The sequence below is a fragment of the Stegodyphus dumicola genome, chromosome X2 (assembly GCF_044657685.1).
Source record: "Stegodyphus dumicola isolate Sdum_Otavi_A_Nest chromosome X2, ASM4465768v1".
NCBI lineage: Eukaryota > Metazoa > Arthropoda > Arachnida > Araneae > Eresidae > Stegodyphus > Stegodyphus dumicola.
In genome coordinates this window covers 141,723,536-141,736,695 of record NC_140781.1, presented here as the reverse complement: position 1 = coordinate 141,736,695, position 13,160 = coordinate 141,723,536, and the positions used below count along the sequence as shown (strand labels likewise).

Here is a 13,160-nt window from a genome sequence, read left to right as displayed (position 1 = left end):
TATAAGGCAATTAGGAATTTTAGATGAAAAAGCTTCAGCTGATAATTGAAGCTGCTGAACTATTTGCAGATGAATCCATTGAACTCATTAATAGTTTAAAGTTATCTCCAGAACAAATTTACAACGCTGATGAAACTGGTCTTTTATGACAATATCTGCCGCAAAATACCTTGGCAAACTGTACAGAAAAGGCAGGCTCCAACTTGTGTCAAATATTCCAAAGCGAGACTAACAATTTAGCATGTGCAAATGCTGTAGGAATTTACAACTGTTAATTTTTGTAATCAGAAAAAATACATGACCCCGAGAATTAAAAGGAGTAGAGTTTCCGTTATATAAGAACACTGTGAACAAGTGGTAATGAGTGACTGGGTTTGAAAATCATTTCATACCTGAGGCTCAGAAGAATCCAGTTGGTTTACCTGATGACGCAAAAACAGTCTGATTGTAGACGACTGTTCAGCTCATATTTCACTTAAAGTATTAGTGAAAGATAATGTATCCATATTATTCTTTCTTCCAAACTGTTCGTTCATTATTCGGCCTATGGATATCAGAATAGTGCGCCTGCTGAAATGCAAATATAAAGTAGAACTTTTAAAATACATGTTGAATTTCTTGAATAATGGCAAGACTATTCAAGAATTTTTGAAAAAGTTTAGTATAAAATCTGCGGTATGAAGCATCGCAAGATCATGGGAAGATATGTCTCCAGATACTTTAAACAACATTTGGCGTAATTTATGCCCAGCTAACATATTTCATGGTGAGGATGATAAATATGGTAGCCGCGAATGTGAAGGTTTTCGCATATCGCAAACCAAAGGTTAAATTTTCCAATTAATATATTTTTTTAAAGAAATTCGGAGAAACGATAATAAATGAAGATGATATAATAGAAGTTTTTCATTGCGATGACAATGCCCCAATTATCAATGAATTAACAGACGGCAAAATCTGTAGCATGGTTCTAGATCCAGAAAATATGGCTACTGATAGTGAAGAAAGGGACTAAGAGGTTGTTGAAAATGAAAAATTTTGATTGACAAGTTAGTCCGAATTCTTAACGCAGCAATCACAGGACTTGAACAAAGGAACTTTGTAACTGAATAAGAAATTATATCTTTCTACGGTATTAATGATAAAATATTAGCACAAAAAAGCAACTTAAAAAACTTGCATTGAAAGAAATGTTTAATAAAGTAAACAAATAAGTATTAAGCTTTTTTTTTTTTTTTTTTTGTAAATTTGGATACACCTTTGATGATAAATACTTCATTATTTTATAAATCACAATCTCATATTTTTTAATTTCTTAATTTCTACATGCCATCTTACAAGTTTTAAACTGATGATCTAATATTCAGAAAAATAACATATCCGAAATCACTGGAGTCCAGATCTCAGGCAAATCTGTACTGTATTTTGATCTACTTATTCTAACGCATCCCTGAGATAGTGTGAAGAAGAGCCATCTTGTTGGTAAGAAAACATGACATTACTGTACATTACAGAATATGAGTAAAATGGAATTAGTAAGCATTGTTAGGTACTTTGCTCCAATTACATAATCTTCAAAATGGAAAGTCTCAATGATTACCCTAGGAGACAAACCACACAACACTTTTGCATCAAGCAAATTCATAGCCTTTTTAACAGTAATGTGACGATTATTGTCAATCCAGTACACAGAATTATGCCTATTGATAATTCCATTAAGCTTAAATTGTGCTTAACAATGCTAACAAGCAAAACAATGTTACCCATAAATTCTGGCTCACGTGGAACCATCTCCTGAACCCATTCACAAAACTGGACCCGAACACCATCATAAGGTGTCACAAACCACATAACCTTGACACACTTTGGGATAAAATTTAAGCGATGCGCACAGAAATCCCACTGGACATTTTGGTGCAAAGTACGGAAGCAGTACTGACTTGTATTCAGAAATGTATCGATGTTGAAGATTACCGTTTGAACATTTATTTTAAACACCATTTAGAACGTTCAGTTTGATCAGAAAGTACACTTATTTTTCAAATTGGAGTAACCTTGTAGTTTTGAAAATAAATTTTCTTTGAAAGTTCAAAGTGTGTATACGTTTTTCTGATGCACCCTGGATAACTAAAGGTCGATGCTCTGATTGAAGTAATGAATTTTTTGGGCGAGGGGGGAGCAAGGAAAGTCATTTGAATTTTTATGGAGTCGCAAGCAATGACATAAAGTTTGAATACCACTAATGTAAAAGATATAAAATTAGAAATTTCTAGTTTTAAAAAATCACTCCATTTCAATATGATAATAAAACAGCTACAAGCTTAGAGTTTTTAAAATTAATCCATGAACATAGTTTAGTTCAATCACATCCTAATCTGGAAGCAGCGTTAAAATTATTTTTTCACACTGACAGCTATTGTTGCTGGAGGTGGAAGAAGCTTCACATTTAATAATAATATTAATGATTAATAAAAAATAACAAAACAGATTTTAAAAATTTATTGATAATATCTGCTTCATTAAAAGCAATAAAATTAAGTTATTAAAATGCTTGAAAAATTAGTGCAGTACTTTTATAATAATTACAGTGTTATATGACATTTATCAAAAAGAAAATTTTTAATGCTTTTTCCAAAACTGCAATTTATTATGTGTCATTTTTCTTAATATACAAACCTATAATTATTATTCTAAGAGATGTCTGATATAGTTTTTTAAGATTTATGTTTGATATAGTTATTTTTTATTACTAGAAAAGTATACAGATGTAGTTAACTTGTACTGTGTATCTATTCCTCTGTCCTTCTTTTATTCATTTATTTATTGTTATTATTTTTGATGCTATTGTCATCAAATTGCTAGACACCTGGCATCGTATTAGGAAAGCACAATTTAACTCTTTGCCTGGAAGGGAAAATCATGTACACAAATCTTTGCTTACAAGCTACCCTTTCATAAAATATATATATATATTATTACTGCTGAATGAAAATTTAATGACCTCAATGGTAATAAAAAATCTCAAGGCCTAACATATCTTCGGTTAATGATGTTGACATTCAACCAGCAGATTAAGCATACTGTACATATGAATGAATGATAAGAATTCCTAGATTAATAGAAGTAAACAAAATTAGACAGCTAAATTCTCAGAATATATGTATGAAAAAATGCATATGTAAAACCGCAAACTTGGGAATAATGCTTACCTTCACAGTACTCTCTTTATGCATAGCCCAAAGGCATAAGTAATTAAGACAGTTAAATATGCACGATGCAATGATGTAATTCCTCTTTCTGTCTGAAAATCCAAATCTCTCTGATGTCTACTAATCTAACACTCAACTCAGTTCATATTTTTTTAATGATACAAAAATGTTTTGCTATACTGTTTACTAGCAATTTACAGTCCTGATTAAAACACGCCTATGTGGTTTTTGCACTTTGAAATAAGTTTATTTTTGTCTCTTGGCACAAGTTTTTGAAGACATTTCTTGCAATTTTCCTTTTAATTTCAAAGTGCTATTAATCTGGTGAATCTGACAGCCAAGAAATTACAGAAATTTATTTTTGTCTGAGTCAATGGTAGACTTGAAACCTGTCACAAGAAGCTGATTCTCACTCAAATATTTATCCACCATAAAAAATAAATCATCTAATGAAAGCAATTAGAAATTTTCAATAATTTATAAGAATACTTTTGGATTAATTTCTTAATACAAAGCACACCAACCTAGTAAATCTACAAACATCATGCTAGAGGCTTCAAATTTCTCAGAAAAAAAAATCATACATTATTTATGAAATGCCTCTTGCTTAAAATGCCAAAAATATTCTTTGATGATTAATATACACAAAATGATTTTTCAAGACTAAAAATACCCATTCAAGCTTTCATAACCCTGCAACGCTCTTGCAACAATTGCTTGCACTATACACTCACACTCTTTTTTATCTGTGTCTTGGGCATATGTGCGTTATAAACTTCCTAGCTTATTAAATTGTAGCTTTAGATATGGTACAGCTATATTTCTCCATCTCCTGAAAAATTATGATACATTATGGAAAGTAAATGTTGATCTTTTCTCATTTATTGCTTAAAGTTTGTCCTATCAACTTTTGCTGAAGTAACAATTATAAAACTACAGTTACGCTACTATTCCAGTACATTAGTAATGCAATAGTGTATTCACCCTTATCTAAATTCACTAATGAAAATGCTTAATTATAATATTAAAACAAAAATTTTTTGACAAATATACTAATGTTTTATCATGTGCATTAACCTTATATTTTTCGCTAAGCGATTAAGAAAATTTTCACATACTAAAATATTTTGAACCCTCTCTCTCCCGGTTATTCAGATTTTGTAAATAAATTTTTTAAAAAAAGCATAAGATATTATTCTTGCAAAAATAGTTTAGCATTACATTTACAGATATATCACACAGGTTATTTTTTTAAATCTACACCTAGTGTTTACATATATTAGTTCACAATTCGATTGTTTAAGGATATTGAACCACCTTTCTGCTTTATTCTTAATTTTATAGATTCAAATTTATTACAGATGAAAGAAATTTAATTCAGCTGGACTGCAAAATGACCATGGACCTGGCAATGCAACTAAATACCTAGGTTTCTCCATAGTTCAATGTGAAAGCAATTTACAAAATAGTAGAATAAGAAATTAACCAAATCATCCCCAAAATTTTAATATTACATACACACAACAGAAAAACCTACTTTTCTTAAAAATAAAAAAAGTCTTAAATCATGTTAAATATTTACAGGGAGGAAAGATAGATAAAAAAGAAGGAAGGAAAATAATGTATATATTATTTAATGATAAAATTAATCAAATATTACATTTCAGTTAGTGTTTTTCTGCTATTTTGAATGTAATTCTCTTTTTATGCTCATATTTCTCCAGTCATTTTTCATATGCTTTAAATGTACAATAATACCCCAACTTCCATGAAATTAAAATTATGTCGGTATTTTCATTGCAGAATCTTGATTTGAAATTTTCCAAAACTACCTTGAATGCTGTTTGGAAGAAATTTTTTCCATTCCTTTCCAAAAACAAGATAAAAATAACACCAAAAGCGCATAAAGTCACTCATTAATAGAAAAATTATCAATCTTGCCCAATAAAAAGATTTGAAAATTGAAAGTGATGGCATCAGCAAGCTGTTGGACTCTATTAGCAGAGAGCTGATAACTGATGAACTTACTGAGATGCATGAGAAAATTGCTACTGAAGAATCTGACATTTTAAACCCAAATCCACCAGACAAACAAATGAGAATTGCAAGTTCAACAGAAGGTCTCGACCTAACTGAAAAAAAAATTTAAAAATTTTGAAGAACAAGTCAAGAAATAAAAGAATTATTATCATACTAGAAAGGAATTTTACCTCATAAAAATTATCATTGGGGCATCTCATATGAATCTGTTAAATTTAATCAATGGGCACAGAAATAACTTCATTTTATGAAAGACAGTTACTGATATGTATGATTTTGTATCACACTTTATACTGTATTTTTATTATATATGCTTTTTTTATACAAGTGTTTTTAAGCATTCGCAGTTATTTAATTAAAAATCATAAGTATTTGTAGGCAAAGTTAGAATCACATGCTTTTTGTCAAACATGCTTATCTCATAACTTAGCAGTGTTACTGCTTAATAATGCATGTTTTAAAAATGCAATAATATTCATCTGCAATACATTTTTGGTTATTTTTAGACATATTTTGACCAAGAACCAAAAAAGATTTTACTCTATCTTATTGCTACTTTTTGAAGTCTAATCTAATGCATATTTCACACTAGCTTAAAAGTAATGAAATTTCATTAAAAAAAAAACTTTTCAGACATTAGATGCTTACTCAAAAACTTGATTTTTACAGAAAAAAATCTTTTCTCAATTTTTTTTTTTTTTTTTTAATTTTTAGTTGAGACATAATTTGACAATTGCCCCCCCCCAAGAAAACTTTGATTTTTTATCAAAATGTATCTTAAAATAGGAATTATATTCTAAATAGCAGAAAAACAAGAACTAACAAATTCAAAATATGCACGTTGTAATTCTGATGACATATGATTTACCAAAAAAATGTACAAATATAAACAGAAAATACTAGCCAATAACATAAAATTTCATACATAATGAAAAATATCAGCATATTTCAGTAAGTTGTAACCAATTACAGATTTATTTTTCTTTCTGCATTATCAATTACTCAACCCCCCTCTTTGGATAACAACATTTAAACAAGGTATTAGGAAAACATTCCATATCTATTATTCAAAATTTTCTCCTGGGTTTAAATTTATCTATATGAATATTTAGTTATGATACTAATAACTTCACAACGAAGATTATTAAAATCACTTTAGGTAAATAATGTAAGACAAACTACTACGAGATATACACTGCTGGCCATTTAAATTGCAACATCAGGAAGGAATGATCTGACGAACATCAAAATCACATCAAATGAAGAAGAGATTGGGATATGCAAATGATTACGCATTAAGATGACGCAGGAGGAAGAAACAAGATCTGAAGCACTGTATAAAAGAAAAGTTGTGTATCGGATTTCTCATTTGGAAAGTGCTTTGTAAGGTCAGTGTTTGCTCTGAATTTCGCATTATGCCGCGAACAAAAAAATTATTACCAGCAAGTGTCGAAAATCGATGGAGGCAGAATCGATGCCTACCAAGAGTGTGGATTATCATTCTGAGATATCGTCTGTTGCACTGGTCGACATCAAAACACTGTCATGCAAATATAGAATCAATAGGTTACTAAGGTTCATACTGAATGGCATGCAGAATCTCGACTCCGCCCCATGACTAACACCTGAGAGGACAGACATATTGTGAGGTTAGCTCTGAGAAACCATACAACCATATCACGGCCCATTAGTCCAGAAATGGGCATGTTTGCAGCACCGCCAGTATCCACTTGTACAGAGTGTCAACGTTTCCAACAGCGTGGACTATCAGCACAGTGACCAATTCACAGTACAGTTAATTCAGCTTCCCAACAGTGCAGCATAGAGAGGGACGGCAAATCTGGTGTGCCGCATGACAAAGCTAGATAAAGGAGTGGCATAATGGCGTCTTTTCAGATGGATCCCAGTTCCACATGCAGTATTCTGATGGCCGTATCCATGTCTGCAGGCTCCAAGGAGACAGCACGTTGCCTCCTTTGATTTGATATTGGCATAGGGACCATGCACCTGGTGTGATGGTTTGGGCAGCCATTGGGTATATGACACGCACATATCTAGTTCGGATTGACGGTAATTTGAATACAGATCGGTACATTACTGACCTCTTACATCCAGTGGTTGTGCCCTATCTTCGAGGCCTGCCAAATGCCATCTTCCAACAAGATAATGCAAGACCACATGTTGCACGTCATGTTCTGACCTTCCTTGATACACAGAGTATTCAATTGCTGCCCTGGCCTGCTCAGTCCTCTGATCTGCCACCCACTGAAAACGTCTGGTCATAGGTTCCTCAGACACTGGCCCGCAAACCCCCTCCAGCTAATATGGTTGATGAAGTGCGGCATAGACTTGAAGCAGCATGGAATGAGTTGCCTGTTTCTGTCATTCAAGCTCAGTTCGACTGCATGCCTAACGGGGTAAGGGCCATTTTAGCTGCCAGGGGTGGCAGCTGTTTCAACTAATTTCGCACCCCAGTAAACCCCCAAACTGCTTAAAAGTTTAATCATTTTATCTTCATGCCATACTGTTTACATACAATAAATATCTTTTTTGCATTTGCTTTCCTTCATGGTGCTACAATTTTAATGGCTAGCAGTGTAGATGATTATTAGGACCGAATGCAATATGATTTTGCTTACACATACTTCAAAATAATTTTGAAAATGGAATTATTTGAAAGCGATGAAAGTTATGTTTTCAAAATATACAAAACAAATAAGATCCCAATGATATTATCAAGAGGAAAAAATTAAAACTTACTCGCATTCAGACTTTATATTACTTGAAGATTTCAATTTTTTTGCAGGAGTAGCACTCTGATCATCGCACACATCTTTACTATCACAAATTTTATTCATTCTCTTCATAACCTTACCTCTTGAACTTCTCTTCTGAAATTGTGGATAATACAAACGCAAGTCTTCATCTTTAGGTGTAAGGTTTTCTGCATTTTCTGATGACTGATCAAAAGACTGTTTGCTAAAATCAGATGCTTTATGCAGAACTGATGGTTTTTCTAGTTTTATGATGGATTCTTCATTATTTCTGCTTTTTTTATATACTTCCTCTTTCTCAAATAATGAATCAGAATGACGTTTTGCTTTTGTAGACTTTTTAACAAATTTCGGCTGTAAACCTTCATGTACCTGAGGCACAGTTTTAGAAATAGCCGAAATTGGAGGTAACTGTTTTTTATCAGAATTCAATAACTTTTTTTCGGGTGAACACTTTGGAATTTTGTACTCATCTTTAATAGCTTTGGAAAATTTAGCTGAAGGATTATCAATTCTATTAGTATTTAGACACTTGCTTTCATAAGCTATTTTCCTAGAATCCTCTTCAACTTTGCATTTATTGTCCCCAAAATTATTTTTACACTCTTGTGGACTTTTAAACTTACAGTTACTAGAAACTTTCTTAGTCTCTTCTGTATTTTTGCTGTTATTAGACACTTTTTTAATCTCCTCAGTACTTTTATTGTTACTTGAAATTTTCTTAGTCTCCTCTGCAGTTTTATTTTTATTATAGGCATTACTTGTTTTATGTTTAACAGGGTTAATATTCTCACTTTTTTTCCTATCTGGAACTTTATCTACTAAGCTTGGATTCATTTTCTTTCTCACAACTTTTACTCCAGTCATCTTTTGAACACCACTTTTACTGGCTAAGTTGTGTACTGCAGAAGATTCTGCTTTAGAAATTGGAACAGCAGAAAATGGCTGAATGGTTCCAGAACTTGCTTTATAACCCTCTGCTTTAGAAACTGGTATGGCAGTGGAAAGTTGAATGTTTCCAGAAATCCCTTTAGAACACTCTGCTTTAGAAACTGGAACAGCAGTAGAAGGTTGAATGGTTCCAGAACTGAACATTGTCTTACTTGCATCAGATTTCAAAATATTAGTCTTGCAAGGAAGAGACTGGTGAGTTACTTTGTCTATTTTAACCAAAGGTAGATCTTTAACAGTACCTTGCTGAAATTTAAAAACTGCATTAAAATACACAATTTTTAGTATAACTCCTCAACATGGTTAAATCAAACAAGTTTTAACAAGTCCAAGACTAATATAACACATTACACTCACATTTAACCTCAATATTAAAGAATTTTTATGCATAAATGTCAAATAAACCCATGTAACTTTGCAAGAATTATAAAACACAAAAATTATGCAATAATGTCATAATTTCCTACCTGCAAATTTAAGATTTTTATTTAACAGTATATATATATATATATAAGCTTAAATATTTGTTGTGTGTAAAAGTTCTACCTTTTTTTATGTGAAGAAGAAAAATAAATAAAAAAGTAGAGCATTTATGAATTCTTTTGTTGTAGATGCTATGACATTTACTATGACCTCTTATCACCTATCTACTTTGCAGTAAAATCCTTCATTATCAAAAATCCTCTCGTTTAGAGTCAAAAAACCTTGTAATGCTATTTTAACATCCACATCTATCTTGTAATGGCATTTTAAGCACATCATTCAAAGTCTGAAGGGTCAAAGAATTCTGCAATGGTAAAAAAAAATAGCAATCCAAAGAAACAAGGTCTGGAACTAATAGGCTTGATGAAGTACAACTTCGTAATCAAAGTAGACTAGTTTTCCCTGAGTGACTAAAGCAGCATGAAATCTAGATTTAGAATGCTGAAAGATAACATCTTAGTGACTGCGAAGCTGTGGCTGCTTACATATCAGTCTTTGCCACAATCTTCCTATTGTCAGCATTTATAGTTTAGTTATGTGGGAGTAACTCCCAATATATTATGCCCTTGATGGCTTACCATATGCTTCACAAAATTTTTTCAAAATGCAATCCTTCTTTTGATGTCTTTAAAGGTAGATTTGAAGAATAATGTAATATACGGTTTAGCTCTCAGTGTTTGACATTCAGTAGAGTAACCATTTCTAACAACCCATCACAATCCATTTTGAAAATGGATCATTTCTAGAAGCAGAGAACATCTAACATTGTTTTACAGGCAGCCGATGTGAAACCCGTTGATCTAGCTATGCCATGAGCTTAAGTGCTTGCAGGCTTGTCCAAAAATCACTGATAAATGTCCAGAAAATAAGCATGAATTCTGTCTCCGATTTTCCGAAACCTGTTATCTTGCCTACACTACCATTTCTACTTTTGCTGATTTTCCCCAGGATGCAAATAAGTACTGTATATACCCCCGTATAAGTTGATTATCTGACTTTTGAGAAAAATTTTCAGACAAACAAATTCGTCGCACAAGCGGTAGTACTGCTGCCGATAAAACAGCATGCTGATGTATGTGATAAAAATTACACTCACATTTTAGCACATGATAAGCATGATGCAGTCGAAACATATCCCAAACCAAAAGCGAAGATTTCTCTAAAAGTGCACTTGGTTTTTGAACCATACATTTTGAAACCAATCAATTGTTAGGGTGTTGTCCATCCAACCACTTTTCTGGGCGAGAACAAGAATGCCTGCCGGAAATGCTGCAGAAACAAATTTAATTAAAAAAAACTAATAAATAAAATGGAAAGATTTTTTATGACCGATATATTTAATAATTAAGTTTGCCGACATATCATCAATCGGCGGCGGTGGTTTTTGTTTCGTGTATAAGCTGACCCCCTACTTCGAAGTTTGATTCTTTCTGCACATAGTTGACTTATATGCGGGTATATACAGTACTTCATGTATGAACAGAGTTTTTGTAGTTAAGAGAGAGCTTTTAGCAGCAAACGCTGATCACCTTAGTACTATTTTTGTTCAGCTCCTAGATTCACTTAAATCAGCTTTAGTATTTGCTAGTCACTTGTGTTCATGTATGAAACCAGCCTGTGTCAGAACTTACAGGTGGACTTTACCTTGTAAATATCATACTTAAATTTCTTAACTTAAAATTCTGTGTTCTGTTTAACTCCTCAAACAACAATGATTTGTTCTGCTATTATGCAAGCTGTATAATTTGTTAAACTGAAGCACTAATAATTTTTTTTAACCTGCTTCTGAGTTTGGTAGCAATCCAAAGGACAACAAATACAAGTCAATAAGCTGAATGCAAGTAATTAGGATCTGTATGCTGGCACTCAACATGAATAATTTAGTATGTTTTTATATAGCGCTATGTCCTTGAAAGGTTACAAGTTGGCGAAATGATAGCAAGCCTAATATAAAGTTAAGGTACATCACAGATGCTATACGAGCTTCAATGATGCCAACCATCAATTTTAATGGTAGGAGTTTGGTACTAAGTTTTGTGAAAGGCCAGGAAAGCCATTTTCTATTGCACCCAAATGGCAAACAATAGAAGGTATAGCTATGCCAATAGCTATGTCTGTTTTGTAGGCCAGGACTTTAATTGGTTCAAAGGCATCAGGAAAACTTTGTTGGGTAAACCCAGTAAGGAGACTTACAAACTTGATGTTTTTAAGGCTGCATTGATTAAAGCTTTTTCTGCAGTGATACTTGTTTTGAAAAATCAAGTGCTAGGAGAACTGATGGCATTTGTATTAACAAAAGTGGACACTGTGAAACTGCTGGGGGGATGGATATTCAAGTCATACAGTTGATTACATCAAAGCTATTGCTGTATATAGTATTGCATGTATTGCTGTATATATATTATTTCATAAAAATAAAGTTCTCTGGGTCATTGAAAAATTTTTCAGGATAGCATGAAATATGAAAGCAGAAGGGTGGTCAACAACAGCCCATATCCTAATACTGTACTAGATTCATCGGCAGCTACAATAATTGATTTAGCAGATGTGATGAAAATTTGGCAGGAAAATTAGGAATTAATGCCAGCACAGTAATTGGCTGAAAAAGCAAAGTGGCAGGTGGGGGGAGAGGGAGAAAAAATCTTTACAGAAAAAGGAAAAATGTGTATTGAAAATAGTAAGGCAAGTTTTTTAAGCTAGAAACAGATGCTGAGGTTAGTCACCCCAGGATAAGCAAAAAACCTCTGAAATAAAGCTGAACACAGTGTTGTTGTAAAATGTCGAGTTATCTTACATGCAGGTAGTTTTAATGGAATTCCATTAGAAATGCTGTTAGATATAACAGCCAAAGGTAGCTTCATGGCAGAGAAGTTTTTTAAGAAATATTTTAGGAGATACAGATTGCTTGAATTGTAAGGTAAAAAGTCATAACAGTGGAGGGTAACCTGATAACATTTCATGTGATTAGGAATTTACATGTGAATGATCAGATTATTTTAATCAGTAGGAGTGTAAAAGGGGTTAGGATTTTTTTTAGTCAATAGGGATTTAATGCAGATATGGTTTGGGGGTTTGATATGAGCAGACTGAAAGAAAAGAAGACACCACCACCAGCCCTGGAGCTGCTACATCTGCTGCTGGAATAAAAGCTCCACAGTTTGGTAAGAAACATTTTTGGCATTATTTGATAGAACCCCTGAGTTAACACATGTAGTCATCCATGAGAGAGATCAAGAGGATAATCCCCTCTCTAGAGCAAAACCCTACTGGTACGACAAAATTAAGAAACAAGAATAATAGCTGAAAAGCATACTGCGAAGATTATCAGATATCAAGATCATAATCCTCACAAATAGTCCCTATGCTCACTAGTTTAATGTCAGAAAAAAAAAATAATTTACCACCTACAGACTATACATCATGGGATTTCAATCACAGTTGCAAAAAATCAAATATTGCGGAGGAATATCAAATTTATCTTTAATTTACAAGGGGCAGAGCCAAATGAAAATGGTGTAGATTGGGGGGGGGGTAAGTAAGCTTTTTTTATTGCAAAAGTAGTCACTGTACCTGTTAACCCTTTCTGGCACACTAAATTTAAAAATGGAATTTCAAAAGAAAAAAAAAAAAAAAAAAAATGGCAGGCAGTCTACTCAGGCCTAAATACACAAGTAAAATTTTGTAAAGATAGCTATTACCATTT

The 13,160-nt window shown here is 32.7% G+C and overlaps 1 protein-coding gene across 4 annotated transcripts in view; it reads right to left on the bottom strand.

Annotated features, from left to right (window-relative positions):
- LOC118189518 (uncharacterized) overlaps positions 1–13,160 on the bottom strand; it is a 317,844-nt gene that overhangs the window by 179,665 nt on the left and 125,019 nt on the right. For all 4 annotated transcript variants that reach the window (XM_085809144.1, XM_035360141.2, XM_035360143.2 and 1 more), the window contains one exon: positions 8,010–9,220. In XM_085809144.1, the coding sequence (XP_085665270.1) occupies positions 8,010–9,220 (1,211 nt within the window). The remainder of the gene's footprint in view (positions 1–8,009; positions 9,221–13,160) is intronic.